This window comes from Pipistrellus kuhlii, unplaced genomic scaffold (genome assembly GCF_014108245.1).
Source record: "Pipistrellus kuhlii isolate mPipKuh1 unplaced genomic scaffold, mPipKuh1.p scaffold_m20_p_3, whole genome shotgun sequence".
Lineage (NCBI taxonomy): Eukaryota > Metazoa > Chordata > Mammalia > Chiroptera > Vespertilionidae > Pipistrellus > Pipistrellus kuhlii.
The window spans coordinates 92,354,060-92,371,224 of record NW_023425529.1 but is presented as its reverse complement, the minus strand read 5'-3'; the positions used below and the strand labels follow the sequence as shown (position 1 = coordinate 92,371,224).

The window sequence follows — 17,165 nt, the reverse complement described above, 5'->3', positions numbered from 1 at the left end:
AGGAGAGCCTAAGGAAACTTTGAGACAACACAAAATGAAATAACATCCACATAATAGGGGTGACAGAAGGAGAGGAAACTGAGCAAGGAATAGAAAACCTGTTTTAAGAAACTTCTCTGATATAGGAAAGGAAAAAAATCACACAAGTCCAAGAAGCTCACAGAGTCCCAAACAAAATGAACCCCAATAGACCAACACCAAGGCATATTATAATTAAATTGGCAAACACCAACAACAAAGTAAGAATTTTAAAAGTGGCCAGAGAGAGACAGAAAGTTACGTACAAAGGATCCCCCATTAGAATAGCGACTAATTTCTCAACAGAAACACATTAGGCCAGAAGGGAATGGAATAAAACACACAAAGTCCTGCAAAGAAAGGTTCTGAATTCAAGAATACTGTACCCAGGCAAGGCTATCAATCAAAATTGAGGGAGAAATCAGGAGCTTCACAGACAAAAAAGGACTAAGGGAATATATCACCACCAATCCAGCAATGCAAGAAATGCTAAAGGATCTGCTGTAAAAAGAAGAAATAGGAAGTGAAAAAGGAACACAGGCATAAAAAAAAAATGGCAAGAAACAAGTACCTATAAATAATTACTTTAAATGTAAATGGATTAAATGTCCCAATCAAAATACATAGGGTAGCTGAGTGGATAAGAAAACATAACTCATATATCTGTTGTGTACAGAAACCCACCTCAGAAAAAGACTCACACTGACTGATGGTGAAGGGATGGAAAAGGGTATTTAAGGTGAATGAAAATGAAAAAAAAAAGGCTGGGGTAGCAATACTTGTATCTGACAAATTAGGTCTCAAAGTGAAGGACATATAAAGCGATAAGGAAAGCCACTTCATAATACTAAAGGGAGCAATCCAACAAGAAGAAATAACTCTGGTAAATATAAACACACCCAATTCAGGAGCACCCAAATACATTAAAAAAAAAAAACTTCTGGAGGATATCAAGGGAGAGATTGACAGCAATACAGTCATAGTAGGTGACTTTAATAACCCACTATCACCATTGGACAAATCCTCTAAACAAAAAATCAGCAAAGAAATATCAATTCTAAATAACACACTAGATCAGATAAAATTAATTGACATCTTCAGAACATTTCACCCCAAAGCCACAGAATATACATTCTTCTCAAGTGCACATGGGTCATTTTCAAAGATAGACCATATATTAGGACACAGGCAAAGTCTCTTCAAATTCAAGAAGATCGAAATCATATCAAGCATCTTCTCAGATCACAATGTCATACAACTAGAAATCAACTTCTAAGGAAATATAACTTATTAATAAAAACAATAAAAAATATCAAACATCTGGAGACTGAATACTATGCTATTAAACAATGACTAAGTTACCAGAGAGATCAAAGAAAAAATAAAAAGTATTATGGCATCAAACAACAATGAAAACACAATAATCCAAAATCTATGGGACACAGTGAAAGCTGACTTGAGAAGGTAGTTGATAGCTCTACAAGCCTACTGCAAAAAACAAAAACAAAAACAAAAAACCCACAAGAAATAATGGTAATAAACTATCTAACCCTACAACTCAGAGAGTTAGAAAGAGAGCAACAAGAAAAGCCCAGCGTAAGCAGAAAGAAGAAAATAATAAGATCAGAGTGAAGATAAGCAACATAGAGACAAAAAAACAACAACAACACACAATACAAAAGATCAGTGAAACCAAGAGCTGATTCTTTGAAAGGACAAACAATATTGATGAACCTCCAACCAGGCTCACCAAAAAGCAAAGAAAGAGGACCAAAATAAGCAAAATCAGAAATAAAAGAGGTGAAGTATCAACCGATTCCACAGAAATACAAACGATTATTAAAAAAATACTATGAACAACTCTACTCCAACAAAATGGACAACCCAGATGAAATGAACACATACTTAGAAAAATACAAGCTCCAAAAAGTCAACCAAGAATAAAAACAAACAAACAAACAAAAAAACAAAACAAAACAAAAAACCTGAAAAAGCTGATAACTACAAAAGAAATTGAAAGAGTGATCAAAAATTTTCCAGCAAACAAAAGCCCTGGCCCGGACAGCTTTACAGAAAAGTTGTACCAAGAATTCAAAGAAGCCGGGACCGGTTTGGCTCAATGGATAGAGCGTCGGCTTGGGGACTGACGGGTACCATGTTCGATTCCGGTCAAGGGCATGTACCTTGGTTGCGGGCACATCCCCAGGAGGGGGTGTGCAAGAGGCAGCTGATCGATGACTCTCTCTCATCGATGTTTCTAACTCTCTCTCTCCCTTCCTCTCTGCACAAAATCAATAAAATATATTAAAAAAAAAAAAAAAAGAATTCAAAGAAGACCTAAAAACTATTCTCCTCAGACTATTAAAAAAAAAAAAATTCAAAAGGAAGGCACACTTCCAAACTCTTTCTATGAAGTCAGCATTACCCTAATCCCAAAACCAGATAAAAACACCACACAAAAAGAGAACTACAGGCCAATATCCTTGATAAACATGGATGCTAAAATCCTTAACAAAATTTTAGCAAATTCGATTCAGCAATTCATTAGAAAGATCATACACCATGACCATGACCATTCTGGGGATGCAAGAATGGTACAATATCAGAAAATCAATAAATGTGATACATCACATAAATTGAGAGGCAAAAATCACATAATCATATCAATTGATGCAGAAAAAGCATTTAACAAAATCCAATGCCCTTTCCTGATAAAAAATCTCAGCAAAGTGGGAATAGAAGGATCATGCAACATAATAAAAACAATATATGACAAACCTACACCCAACATTATAATCAATAGGCAAAAACTTCCTAATAAGAACAGGACAAAGACAGGAATGCCCACTTTCACCACTCCTGTTCAACATAGCACTAGAAGTACTAGCCATAGCGATGAGACAAAAAGAAGAAATAAAGGTATCCAAATTGGAAAAGAAGTAAAACTGTCCTTATTCACAGATGATATGATACTATACATAGAAAACCCCAAAGACTCCATCAAAAAACTACTAGACCTAATAAATGAATTTGGCAATACAGCAGGATACAAAATTAACATCCAGAAATCTATAGCCTTTTTATAAACCAATAATGAACTCACAGAAAGAGAAAAGAAAAAAAACAATCCCACTTACCATTGCACCAAAAAAATTAAGATACCTAGGAATAAACTTAACTAAGGACATAAAAGACCTGTACTCGGAAAAATACAGGACATTGAAAAAAAGAGCTAGAGGAAGACATGACCAAATGGAAGAACATACCATGTTCATGGATTGGTAGAATTAACATCATTAATATGTCTAGACTACCTAACGCAATCTATAGATTCAATGCAATACCTATTAAAATACCAATGGCATATTTCAAAAATCTAGAACAAACTCTCCAAAAATACATCTGGAATAAAAAAGACCCCAAATAGCCACAGCTATCCTGAGAAAGAAGAACAAAGTTGGAGGAATCACAATACCAGACATCAAGTTATATTACCAACCCACAATTTTGAAAACTGCCTGATACTGGCACAATAATAGACATATGGACTAATGAAAAAGAACAGAGAACCTTAAAACTGACTCAAGCCATTATAGTCAATTAATATTTGACAAAGGAGGTAAGAGCATACAATGGAGTCAAAACAGACTCTTTAATAAATGGTGCTGGGAAATTTGGTCAGATACATGCAAAAAAATGAAACTAGATCACCATACACAAAAACAAACTTAAAATGGCTAAATGACTTGAATGTCCGATAGAAAACCATAAAAATCCTATAAGACTCCATAGGCAGCAAAATTGCAGACATATGTCGTAGCAATATTTTTACAGACACCGATCCTAGGGCAAGAGAGACTAAGGAAAAAATAGACAAATGGAACTACATCAAAATAAGAAGCTTCTGCAGAGCAAAATAAATCATCAATAAAACAACAAGAAAGCCCACTGCATGGGAGAATATATTTGCCAATGTTATCTCCAATAAAGGTTTCATCTCCAATATTTACAGGGAACTCAGACAACTTAACAAAAGGAAGATAAACAATCCAATAAAAAAAAATGGGCTAAGAAATTTAAAAAGGACATGAAAGGATTTAATCCCTTTCGCTGTGTAGAGGACCCCCTGGGAAGGCACCTGAGCATTCTATATTGGCCCCTCTTGCCCTTTTGGTCAAAAGGGACCCTTTTTTACAATCCAATTGCCAACAGCTGTTGCCTGAGCTTTCGATTCATGCCGAGGTTGAAGCCTTGTAAAGGCTGGTACCATGGATCTGTCTCTCACCCAGTGGGGTGAGCTGGGCCCTCCCTGGAGAACAAACCTGGGTTCCACAAGATATGTGATCAGTGCTGGGTGGGACCCTGACAGCAGGCAAGGAGATCCCAAGAAAGGCGCTGGGCATGGAGGCCATAGGGGCATAGGCTACCAAGGAGACAGAACTGGGCCTCACATCACCCTGCTTGGCCCAGGAGGATGGATGATTAGTCAGAGACAGGTAAGATTCCACAGGGAAGGAACAACCTAAGACAGGCACAGTTGCAGAGGAGCCAACAGGAGAGAACTTGGGGTCAATACAGGTGCAACACAGACATTCACCCCCCAACTTTTCAGGAGCCTGAACCCTCATCCCTTCTGAGAGGTCTCCTGTCCCCATGGTTGCTTCACTTCCCAGGCCCAGCTCAAATTGGGACCCAGGTAACAGTCAAAGACTTGGCTGATAGCAGCTGTCCCCTCAATGAAACAAGCCTTGTTTGAGTTGTCTTGTGCCCATGATGTGGAGAAATGAGTTTTTGATATCTAAATCCAGTCTAGCACTAGAAATACTCAGAAGCTACTCAAGAATGCAAATAATCCTTTCCACTAATATTTACAGGGTAAAATAAGATTGTTATTAGAGTATTAAATTTGACAGTAAAATAGTAGTCAAGTTTTCAGACTAACTTAAATTGGCTAACTGAAATAAGCGAATATTCTAGAAAAATTAATTGTACTGGACAAAAAGCTGTGCCTAAAGTGTTAACTAAAATTTTTATTGATAGTTCATCTCATGGTAAAATTGTGTAACATGAAATGAACCTAAGCAGTCATATTTTAGTGTAAAATATTAAAATTTAAAAGTTATCAAGACTGCATTATAAAATTTCCAAAACCTCCTAATATTTAAATTTTAAAAATGGGATAGTAGAAGAATATCATGTAAGGAAAAAATCCTGTAAGTAAATTACATCTAGAAAATTTGTACTTTAGAAAATTAACTTTCATTTGAAATGCTAACAGCAAGACACCCATGTAAAACACACATGGTATCAAAATAAGCCAGAGGAAAATCATTTGGGCAAAAAATAAAAAGGATTGCAAGTCAAATTTATAGAAAATATTCCTTTATTAACTTTTGGTTGAGAATATGTTTGTATATTTTCAGAAAACTCCAAGACCACGTGGGGCTTTGGGCCTTCTTTTGGATTTTCTGAGTCTCACTGTTTCAGCTGCAGTCTGTTAGGTAAGTTTAGTTTTCAAAGTACCAGGCCATTGATACGCAAAAGCCTCTGTGCATAAATTGGGTGGGGTGGAGTCTCAGGTTGGAGCAAACAGCAATGGCTTCCCATCAGCCCTGCCCTAAGAGGCACATGGGTCTCAGTGTCCCTTAGTAATTGCTGCAAGCACCTCTGAGAGAAAGCCACCCTCGAGTACCAACCACTGCCAGACAGTCCAGTTTCTCCTCGTATTAGCTGGGTCCCCAGAGTCTCGCCCGTAACTGGAGTTCAGAGCAGTCGGGAGATTTTGTCTCCCTCCTGCTAGAAAAAAGACAACCACGTACTAAGTTGCCAGCCCTCTCTGCACATGCCTCCAGACCTCTGCCTTTACTAGTGCAGCTCCTCTGAGTCTCAGTGTGCTTTTCTCTTTCCTTCTAGTTGTAGAATTTCCACTCGGCCAGCATTCCTGTGGTTCTGGATGATGTCCCTTTTATCTTTTAGTTGTAGTTTTGAAGTTGTTGTGCAAGGCAGCAGTTCAGGTGTTTACCTATGCCGCCATTTTGGTTTCTAGCTTACCTTTTCTTTATACCTATTTCTATTTCCTAATTTTTCTAGAAGATATTTACATAATTTAATTAAAGGAATTAAAGTAACTCTACATGACATTTCAAATTTAGAAAATTAAAAAAACTGATTTTAGTTACTGCAAGTGATCTAAGTATTTTTAGCTCATACATTCAGTAGTTAGTGCTGAAGAATACAGCATGCATAGACCACCCTAGTTTGTTCCAATAATATTTCTCATGATTTCCCCCTCTGCCACTATTATTATTACTAATGCAAGTTAGCAGAGTTTTCAGTAAAAGCACTTTTCTAAGCTTTTAATCAAATTACTTAATTAAAAGCATAATAAGACAGAACCTCAAATCCAAACTTTTCATCAACTAGATGCTTAACAAAAACCAATATTAAAAAGCACATTTTTTTTTTTTTTTTTTTACCTCAGTATCATAGGTGGGATTGTAGTCATTGTAACCAGAATAAAGGTCGTCTTCATCTGTCTCTGGGGCAAGGTGTACATTCTGCATCATCTGTACCTAGGAAAAACCAGCTGTATAAATATCTTCTTGGGATGAGAAATAATTCTTAATTGAAATAAAGTATAACTATTTAAAAACCTTTCCGGTCAGATTTACTTCTACACATTTTTCCAGCCTTGAAACTTTTTTCATGTCAAAATTTCAAAACTACTAGTAGGATTTACCATCGCACCAAAAAAATTAAGATACCTAGGAATAAACTTAACGAAGGGGGTAAAAGATGTATATGCAGAAAACTACAGGACACTGAAAAAGAGATAGAGGAAGACTTCTATCTCTTCTAAATAGATGGAAGAACATGCCATGTTTACGGATTGATAGAATCAACATCATTAAAATGTACAGATTCAAGGCACTCCCCATTAAAATACCAACAGCATATTTCACAAACCTTGAAAGAACTCTCCAAAAATTCATCTGGAATTAAAAAAAAAAAAAAAAAAAAAAAAAAAAAAAAAAAAAAAAAAAGGCCCCAAATAGCCATAGCAATTCTGAGAAAGAAAAACAAAGTAGGTGGGATCTCGATACCAGATTTCAAACTGTATTATAAGGCCACAGTTCTCAAAACAGCCTGGTACTGGCACAAGAACATATAAAACAATGAAATAGAATTGATAATCCAGATATCGACACAAACCATTATGCTCAATTAATATTTGACAAAGAAGGCACAAACATACAATGGAGTCAAGACAATCTCTTCAATAAATGGTGTTGGGAATATTGGACAGATACATGCAAAAAAAAATGAAACTAGACAACTTACAAGTACACAAAAATAAACTCAAAATGGATGCAGGACTTAAACATAAGATGGGAAACCATAAAAATACTAGAGGCAGCAAAATCCACAGGCAGCAAAATCTCAGACATATGCCAAAAGAACTTCTTCACTGATACTGCTCCTAGGGGAATGGAATCTAAAGAGAAAATAAACAAATGGGACTACATCAAAATAAAAAGCTTTTGCACAGGAAAAGAAACCATCAACAAAACAACAAGAAAGCCCACGGTGTGGGAGAACATATTTACAAATAACACCACTGATAAAAGTTAAATCTCCAACATCTACAGACAGCTGATACAACTAAATAAAAAGAAGATGAATGATCCAATTAAGAAATGGGCAATGGACCTAAATAGAATATTTTCAAAATAAGACAGAAGGAAGGCCAAAAGGCACATGAAAACATGCTCAAAGTCACTAATTATCTGAGAGATGCAAATCAAAACAGCAAAGTGGTACCATCTCACACCTGTCAGAATGGCCAACATCAACAAATCAACAAACGACAAGTGTTGGCGAGGTTGTGGAGAAAAAGGAACCCTTGTGCACTGCTGGTGGGAATGCAGACTGGTGCAACCACTGTGGAGAACAGTGTGGAGTTTCCTCAAAAAACTGAAAATGGAACTCCCATTTGACCCAGTAATCCCACTTCTAGGAATATATCCCAAGAAACTAGAAACACCAATCAGAAAGGATATATGCACCCCTATGTTCATAGCAGCACAATCTACAATAGCTAGAATCTGGAAACAGCCTAGGTGCCCGTCAGCAGATGACTGGATCCAAAAACTATGGTACATCTACACAATGGAATACTATGCTGCCATAAAAAAGAAGGAATTCTCATCATTTGCAGCAACCTGAATAGAACTAGAGAACATCATGCTGAGTGAAATAAGCCAGTCAATGAAAGAGAAATACCACATGGCCTCACTCATTTATGGATATTAAAAAACATTATAAACTGACAAACCAAAAGATAGATATAAAGACAGTAAAGCAACAAGCAGACTGTAAAATTACAGCGGGGAGAGTAGGGAGATCTGGGGGAAATAAGAGATGAACCGAAGGACTTGTATACATGCATATAAGTACAACCAATGGACACAAAACTCTGGGGAGGGAGGGTATGTATGGGAGGGGAGGGCATTGTTAAAATATGTACACAGATAATAATTTAATAAAAAAATAAAATAAAATAAAATAAAAAAAGGGAGACAAATGATCCAATTAAAAAATGGGCAACGGACCTAAATAGAATCTTCAAAAGAAGACAGAAGGAAGACCAAGAGACATATGAAAACATGCTCAAAGTCACTAATTATCTGAGAGATGCAAATCAAAACAACAATGCGGTACCATCGCACATCTGTCAGAATGGCTATCATCAACAAATCAACAAACGACAAGTGTTGGCAAGGATGCGAAGAAAAAGGAATCCTTGTGCACTACTGGTGGGAATGCAGACTGGTGCAGCCACTGTGGAAAAGAATATGGCATTTCCTCAAAAAACTAAAAATGGAACTCCCATTTCACCTAGTAATCCCAATTTCTAAGAATATATCCCAAGAAACTAGAAACACTAATCAGAAAGAATATATGTACCCCTATGTTCATAGCAGCACAATTACCATAGCTAGGATTTAGAAACACCCTAAATGCCTATCAGCAGATGGCTGGATCAGAAAACTATGGTACATCTACATGATGGAATACTAAGCTGCTATAAAAAGAAGGAATTCTTACCATTTGCAGCAAGATGGATGGACCTGGAGAGCATTATGTTAAGTGAAATAAGCCAGGCAATGAAAGAAAAATACCACATGATTTCACTCATTTACGGATAATAAAGAACATTTTAATCTGATAATGCATGTTGAAATGACCTGGGTGGGGGAATGCCCCCTCAATGTAAAACCAAATGGCAGGATAGAAAAATGTTGGCAGAATAGACAGTCGGGTCCCGAGCCTTGTCCTGGAGTAGAAAGAAAGAAAGAACAGCTAAGGGTTGCATGGGGAGAATTTGTTGGTGAGTTAAGGGACAGCTAAACTCCAGGAGAAGGCAGGGACTGCTGGACAGGGTTCTCCTGACTGGGCAGCCCCCACTGCTGCTGGGTTCCCTCTCAGAATGCCCGGCTCAGACACGGAGACTGTGCCATCTTGAAGGGGAAAGTGGATCTTGTCACAAGCTTTAAAAGCTACAATTGAGGCAACCACTGAACAGCTGTGAGCCCTAGAACACCGGTCCAAACTAGGCGCAAACATTTGGATTCAGAGGAGCACTACACCCCTCCACAAAAAAATCAGATTTCACCGGGTTAAGGAGAGAGAGAACTACATTACCAGACATTCGGAGAAGAGAGACCATAGGGAGACAAAGAAACAGCCCGCATATGAAAGAAAGGCAGGCATCACCATAAAAGGAAGTAAACAAAATAGAGGCAGGCAACATGTCAGAGAAGAATTCAGAGAAATGGTCATAAAATGGCTGAAAAGAATGGAAGACAAATTCGATAATATGAGCAAGAACCTAGAGAAAATGAAGACAAACCAAGAAGAAATGAAAAACGAATTCATTGCTTTAAAGAACTCAATAGAAAGCATCAAGAGTAGATCAGAAGAAGCAGGGGACCGCATCAGTGAACTAGAAGACTAGGTGGGGGGAAATACCCAATTAGAGCAGCTTCTAGGAAAAAAAAAATTAAAAAGCAGGAGGAGAGCCTAAGGGAACTTTGGGACAACACTAAACAAAACATCCACATAATAGGGGTCACAGAAGGAGAGGAAACTGAACAAGAAATAGAAAATCTGTTTGAAGAAATAATGTCAGAAAACTTTCCCCAATATAGGGAACAAAAAACCCACACAAATCCAAGAAGCTCACAGAGTCCCAAGCAAAATGAACCCCAAAACACCAACAATAAGGCACATTATAATTGAATTGGCAAACACCAACAACAAAATAAGAATCTTAAAAGCGGCCAGAGAGAGACAGAAAGTTACATACAAAGGAACCCCCATCAGACTAGCAACTGATTTCTCAACAGAAACTCATTAGGCAAGAAGGGAATGAAATGAAATATACAAAATCATGCAAAGGAAGGTTCTGTATCCAAGAATACTGTACCCAGCAAGCTATCAATCAAAATTGAAGGTGAAATCAGGAGCTTCACCGACAAAAAAAGGACTTAGGGAATTTATCACCACCAAACCAACAATGCAAGAAATGCTAACGGGTCTGCTGTAAAATATATATATGAAGTAAAGAAGGAATACAGCTGTAAAAAATAAAAATTGCAAAAATAAATAAATAAGTACCTATCAATAATTACTTTAAATGTAAATGGATTAAATGCCCCAATCAAAAGACACAGACTAACGAATTGGATAAGAAAACAAAAGACCTATATATCCGCTGTCTAAAGAAACTCACTTCAGGAAAAAAAGACACACAGAGACTGAGGGTGAAGGGATGGAAAAAGGTTTTCCAAATAAATGGAAATGCAAAAAAAAAAAAAAAAAAAAAAAAAAGCTAGGGTAGCAATACTTAAATCTGAAAAATTAGATCTCAAAGCAAAGGACATAACAAGAGATAAGGAAGGATACTTCATAATACTAAAGGGAGCAATCCAACAATAAGACATAACTCTGGTAAATATATATGCACCCAATACAGGAGCACCCAAATACATAAAAAAAAACAAACAAAAAAAAACAAAAAACTCCTGGAGGATATCAAGGGAGAAATTAACAGCAATACAATCATAATAGGAGACTTTAATACTCCACTATTTCCATTGGAAAAATCCTCTACACATAAACTTAGCAAAAAAACATCAATCCTAAATGACTCACTAGACCAGATAGAATTGACATCTTCGGAACATTTCAACCCAAAGCCACAGAATATACATTCTTCTCAAGTGCACATAGGTCATTTTCAAAGATAGACCATATGCTGGGACATAGGCAAAGTCTCTTCAAATTCAAGAAGATAGAAATCATATCAAGCATCTTCTCAGACCACAGTGGCATAAAACTGTAAATCAACTATAATAAAAACAATCCAAAGAAATCAAACACACGGAGACTAAACAGGATGATATTAAACAATGACTGGGTTACCTGAGAGATCAAGGAGGAAATAAAAAACATCATAGCAATGAATGACAATGAAAACACAACCACCCAAAATCTATGGGACACAGCAAAAGCCATCTTGAGAGGGAAGTTCATAGCTCTACAAGCTACTGCAAAAAACAAAACAAAAAATTGTAATAAACTATCTAAATCTACAACTCAAAGAGTTAGAAAGAAAGCAACAAGGATAGCCCAGTGTAAGCAGAAGGAAGGAAATAATAAAGATCAGAGTGAAGATAAATGACAAAAAGACCAAAGAAACAAAACAAAATATCAACAAAACCCAGAGCTGGTTCTTTGAAAGGATAAATAAGATTGATGAACCTCTAGCCAGGATCACCAAGAAGCAAAGAGAGAGGACCCAAATAAACAAAATCAGAAATGAAAGAGGTGAAATAATAACAGGCTCCACAGAAATACAAAGGATTGTTTAAAAAAAAAATACTACGAAACTTTATTCCAACACACTAGACAACTTGGAGGAAATGGACATATTCCTAGAAAAATATAACCTTCCAAAACTCAATCAGGAAGAATCTAAACAGCTCAATAGGCCAATAACTATGAAAGAAATTGAAGCAATCATCAAAAAGCCTCCAGCAAACAAAAGCCCATGGCCAGATGGCTTCACAGGGGAGTTTTACTAAACATTCAAGAAAGAACTAAAACCTATCCTCCTCAGACTATTCCAAAAAATTCAAGAGGAAGAACACTTCCAAGCACCTTCTATGAAGCCAGCATTACCCTAACACCAAAAACAGATAAAGACAACACAATGAAAGAGAATTACAGGCTCATGAACAAAGATGCCAAAATCCTCAACAAAATTTTAGCAAATCAGATCCAGCAGTACATCAGAAAGATCAGCCAAAAGCGGTTTGACTCAGTGGATAGAGCGTAGGCTTAGGGACTGAAAGGTCCCGGGTTGGATTCCGGTCAAGGGCAGTTGCGAGCATATCCCCAGTAGGGGGTGTGCAAGAGGTAGCTGATCAATGACTCTCTCTCATCGATGTTTCTAACTCTCTATCCCTCTCCCTTCCTCTCTGTAAAAAATCAATAAAATATATTCAAAAAAAAAAAAAAAAAGATCATACACCATGACCAAGTAGGATTTATCCCAGGGATGCAAGGATGGTACAATATCCACAAATCAATATATGATATATATCACATAAACAAACTGAGAGATAAAAATCACATAGTGATATCAATCGATGCAGAAAAAGCATTTGACAAAATCCAACACCTTTTCCTGATAAAAACTCTCAACAAGGTTGGAATAGAAGGATCATACCTCAACATAATAAAAGGTATATATGATAAATCCACAGCAAATATTATACTCAATGGGCAAAAACTAAAACCATTTTCCCTAAGAAGAGGAACAAGACAGGGGATGCCCACTCTCACTCCTGTTTGACATAATACTGGAAGTATTATGAAGAAATAAAGAAGAAGAAATAAAAGGCATCCAAATTGGAAAAGAAGTAAAGCTGTCCTTATTTGCAGATGACATGGTATTGTACATAAAAAAAACTAAAAGACTCCATAAAAAAACTAACAGATTTAATTAAATCAATTCGGCAATGTAGCAGGATACAAAATCAATGCCAAGAAATCTATGGCATTTCTATACACCAATAATGAACTTACAGAGAGACTAAAAAAGCAATCCTATTTACCATCGCAACAAAAAAATTAAGATACCTATGAATAAACTTAACCAAGGAGATAAAAGACCTATATGCAGAAAGCTACAGGACACTGAAAAAAGAGATAGAGGAAGACATAAACATATGGAAGAACATACCATGTTCATGGATTGGTAGAATCAACATCATTAAAATGTCCATACTACCCAAAGCAATCTACAGACATATAGACCAATGGAATAAAATTGAGAACCCAGATATCGACACAAACCACTATGCTCAATTAATATTTGACAAAGGAGGCACGAACATACAATGGAGTCAAGACAATCTCTTCAATAAATGGTGTTGGGAAAATTGAACAGATACATGCAAAAAAATGAAACTAGATCACCAACTTATATCGCACACAAAAAATAAACTTTAAATGGATAAAGGTCTTAAATGTAAGACGGGAAACCATAAAAATACTAGAGGAATCCACAAGCAGCAAAATCTCAGACATATGCCAAAAGAACTTCTTCACTGATACTGCTCCTAGGGGAATGAAAGCTAAAGAGAAAATAAACAACTGGGACTACATCAAAATAAAAAGCTTTTGCACAGGAAAAGAAACCATCAACAAAACAACAAGAAAGCCCACTGTATGGGAGAACATATTTGCAAATGTTATCACTGATAAAGGTTTAATCTCCAACATCTACAGGCAGCTTATACAACTTGATAAAAGGGAGACAAATGATCCAATAAAAAAAATGGGCAACAGACCTAAATAGAATCTTTTTTTAAAAATATATTTTATTGATTTTGTACAGAGAGGAAGGGAGAAATAGAGAGTTAGAAACATCGATGCGAGAGAGTCATCAATCAGCTGCCTCTTGCACACACCCCCCACCGGGGATATGCCCGCAACCAAGGTACATGCCCTTGACAGGAATCAAACCCGGAACCCTTCAGTCCCCAAGCCAACGCTCTATACATTGAGCCAAACCGGTTTCGGCCTAAATAGAATCTTTTTGAAAGAAGACAGAAGGAAGGCCAAGAGACATATGAAAACATGCTCAAAGTCACTAATTATCTGAGAGATGCAAATCAAAATAACAATGGGGTACAATCTCATATCATCAACGAATCAACAAACAACAAGTGTTGGCGAGGTTGCGGAGAAAAAGGAGCCCTCGTGCCATGCTGGTGGGAATGCAGACTGGTGCAACCACTGTGGAGAACAGTATGGAGTTTCCTCAAAATACTGAAAATGGAACTCCCATTTGACCCAGTAATCCCACTCTTAGGAATATATCCTAAGAAACTAGAAACACCAATCAGATAGATATAAGCATTCCTATGTTCATAGCAGCACAATTTACAATAGCCAAGGTTTGGAAACAGCCTAGGTGCCTATCAGCAGATGGCTGGATCAGAAAACTATGGTACATCTACACAATGGAATAATATGCTGCCATAAAAAAGAAGGAATTCTTACCATTTGCAGCGACCTGGATGGAACTGGAGAACTGCTGAGTGAAATAAGCCAGGCAATGAAAGAAAAAAAATACCACATGATTTCACTCATTTATGGATAATAAAGAACATTATAAACTGATGAACAAAAAGATACAGAGAAATAAAGCAACAGACTGTCAAATTACAGCAGGAAGGTTAGGGAGATGTGGGGGAGATAAAAGATCAACCGCAGGGCTTATATGCATGCATACAAGCATAACCAATGGATGCAAGACACTGGGGGGTTGAGGGCATGTATGGGAGTGGGATGGGGAGTAATGGTAAGATATGTACACATATAATACCGTAATTAAAAATGAAAAATAAAATTAAATATCTTTTTCTAAAAATGCCAGCAAAACCTTTGTTTGAAATGTGAAGGGTATTTGTTTTTATGATATTCTGCTGCCTATGCTGGACAATCTTCTTCCAACAGGCCCCCTGTAGTTCCTATTAAAGCTCACAGCTAGGACATCGACCCTGTAGAAAAAGTGGGGTTTTAGGCCTAGAACCAATTTGGGGGAAACAGCACTTCCAATCTTTGGTTGTTTTCACCTTTGGGAGAGTGAGAACGTATTGCTGTGTGCTTGTACACCTCAGGAATTCCACCTTTCCCGGAACCACTTTTCGCAAGCTTTACACCACACAGACATTAAAGGGGTGTGTTCTCGCTGCAAGCTTTCCTGATTCAGGCGTGACTATGACTTGGGACCGGCGGCCACACAAACTTGATGGCAATGGGCGCCCGCGCTCCTGGCGGACAGGCGGGCCCAGGAGGGAGGTGCCGCCTGGCAGGCAGAGGCCACAGGAGGCCCCACGCCAGCCCCGAGTCCCTCTCCCCCAGGAGGCGGAGAGCCGCGCCGGCCCCCGCGGCGCCCGGCCCCAGCCCTTCTCCTACCTCGGGATGAGGGGAGCGGAGCGGCCGGGAGCGGAGTCCGAGCGACGCGGAGATTTGGAGAAGCTAAGACCCTGCGCAGGCTGAGCTGGGAGCCAGGTCGTTGCCAAGCGCGTATCCAAGGAAGCCGCTCCCACAGTCCTCCGCGCCAGGGCTGGGCCGAGGGAGCCGGGCGCTCTGAGGCCGGAAGGGAGGAGGGGGCGGAGCCTGAGAGGCGGGGGTGGAAGAGGATGGGGCGGGGCCCGAGCGGACGGGCACCCGGAGGGGCCCTGGAGGGCGGCTTCCGGGGAGAAGGAAGGAAGCTAAATCTTGTAAATTCTTCTGAAATCAGCCGGAAAACAGAATAGTAAAGAATGACACTCAGTAACTATGAACTACCAGCCACCACTCTGAATATGTGAGCCTTTGAATCCCGTTTCCGGGTGCTCAGCATTTGGGCGCCCTATAAAACTCCTCTCCGGAGACATCTGTGGGCCTGGGAGGGCTCAGCTTCTCTGGCCTTTTCTTCTGTTTGCATTACGTGTTCCCCAAGCACCCTGCGCACACCTTCATCTGAGCCCTTCGCGCGCTCTGGTCTGGTGAGGGCCTGGAAGGGCAGGACTGAAACTGTCCCCAGCACGGAGAACCAACTTCAGAGTAAAGCTTAAGAAATGCAAAATGAATGAGATTAAATTCATAATTGCTTAATAAAATTAAAATGGAGGGAGGGCAGGGGGGGGGGGGGTCTAAAGACACAGGAATTTATAAGTTTTAAACATTAAATACATGTTGTAATACAGTTCTTCATGAGTGTCTCTTGCTTTTGTTCTGGACTATTGTGATGGTTAATATCGTGGTGGGCAAACTGCAGCTCACGAGACACATGCGGCTCTTTGGCCCCTTGAGTGTGGCTCTTCCACAAAATACCACTGCCTGGGCAAGTCTATTTAGAAGAAGTTTAAGTTAAAAATCTGGCCCTCAAAAGAAATTTCAATCATTGTACTATTGATGTTTGGCTCTGCTAACTAATGAGTTTGCCGACCACTGGATTAATTTAATGTCAGCTGGACTAGTTAATAGCACCTAGTTTTCTTTCAAACACCTGAACCTGTAAAGGTATTTCGTTAGGTGTGATGGATTAGCAGTTAAAAAAAATACTTTGAATAAAGCAGATTACCTCCATACTGTAGGTGGACCTCATCCAATCAGTTGAAGGATTTCAGAGAAAAGACTAATGTCCCAAAAAGAAAAAGGAATGTTGCCTCCACATTTGAATGGCACCATCAATTCTTCCCTGGCTCTCCAGTCTGCCTTGTCAATTTTGGACTTTGCAGCCCCCACAATTGCATGAGCCAATTCCTTAAAATAAAATTCTTTCTCTCTCTCTCTCTCTCTCTTTCTCTCTCTCTCTCTCTCTCTCTCTCTCTCTCATACACACACACACACACACACACACACACACAACTATTTTTCAAGACTGTTTGCATAGGGACAAGCTTTGGAAGGTTGAGGTAGTTGTCTCCTTCCAATGAAGAAGGCAGGTTTGTGGCTGTCCAGTATATTCAAGACCATCTCCCTCTGGGGCAAAGGCTAGGCATTTAGGCTTATTATTCATT

General features: G+C 38.5%; 1 protein-coding gene across 8 annotated transcripts in view; it reads right to left on the bottom strand.

Moving 5' to 3' along the window:
* The window catches only part of IFT88 (intraflagellar transport 88), a 178,072-nt gene extending 162,327 nt beyond the window's left edge, over positions 1-15,745 (bottom strand). For 4 of the 8 annotated variants that reach the window (XM_045588518.1, XM_045588521.1, XM_045588520.1 and 1 more), the window contains exons 1-3: positions 15,574-15,744; positions 14,656-14,689; positions 6,495-6,590 (exon numbers count right to left, since the gene is read on the bottom strand). In XM_045588518.1, the coding sequence (XP_045444474.1) occupies positions 6,495-6,590; positions 14,656-14,658 (99 nt within the window). In that variant the 5' untranslated portion in view covers positions 14,659-14,689; positions 15,574-15,744. Of the gene's footprint in view, positions 1-6,494; positions 6,591-14,655; positions 14,690-15,573 lie in introns of all 8 variants that reach the window. The other 4 variants (XM_045588522.1, XM_045588524.1, XM_045588519.1 and 1 more) reach the window with 3 other exon arrangements.
* Positions 15,746-17,165: the final 1,420 nt, after the last annotated feature.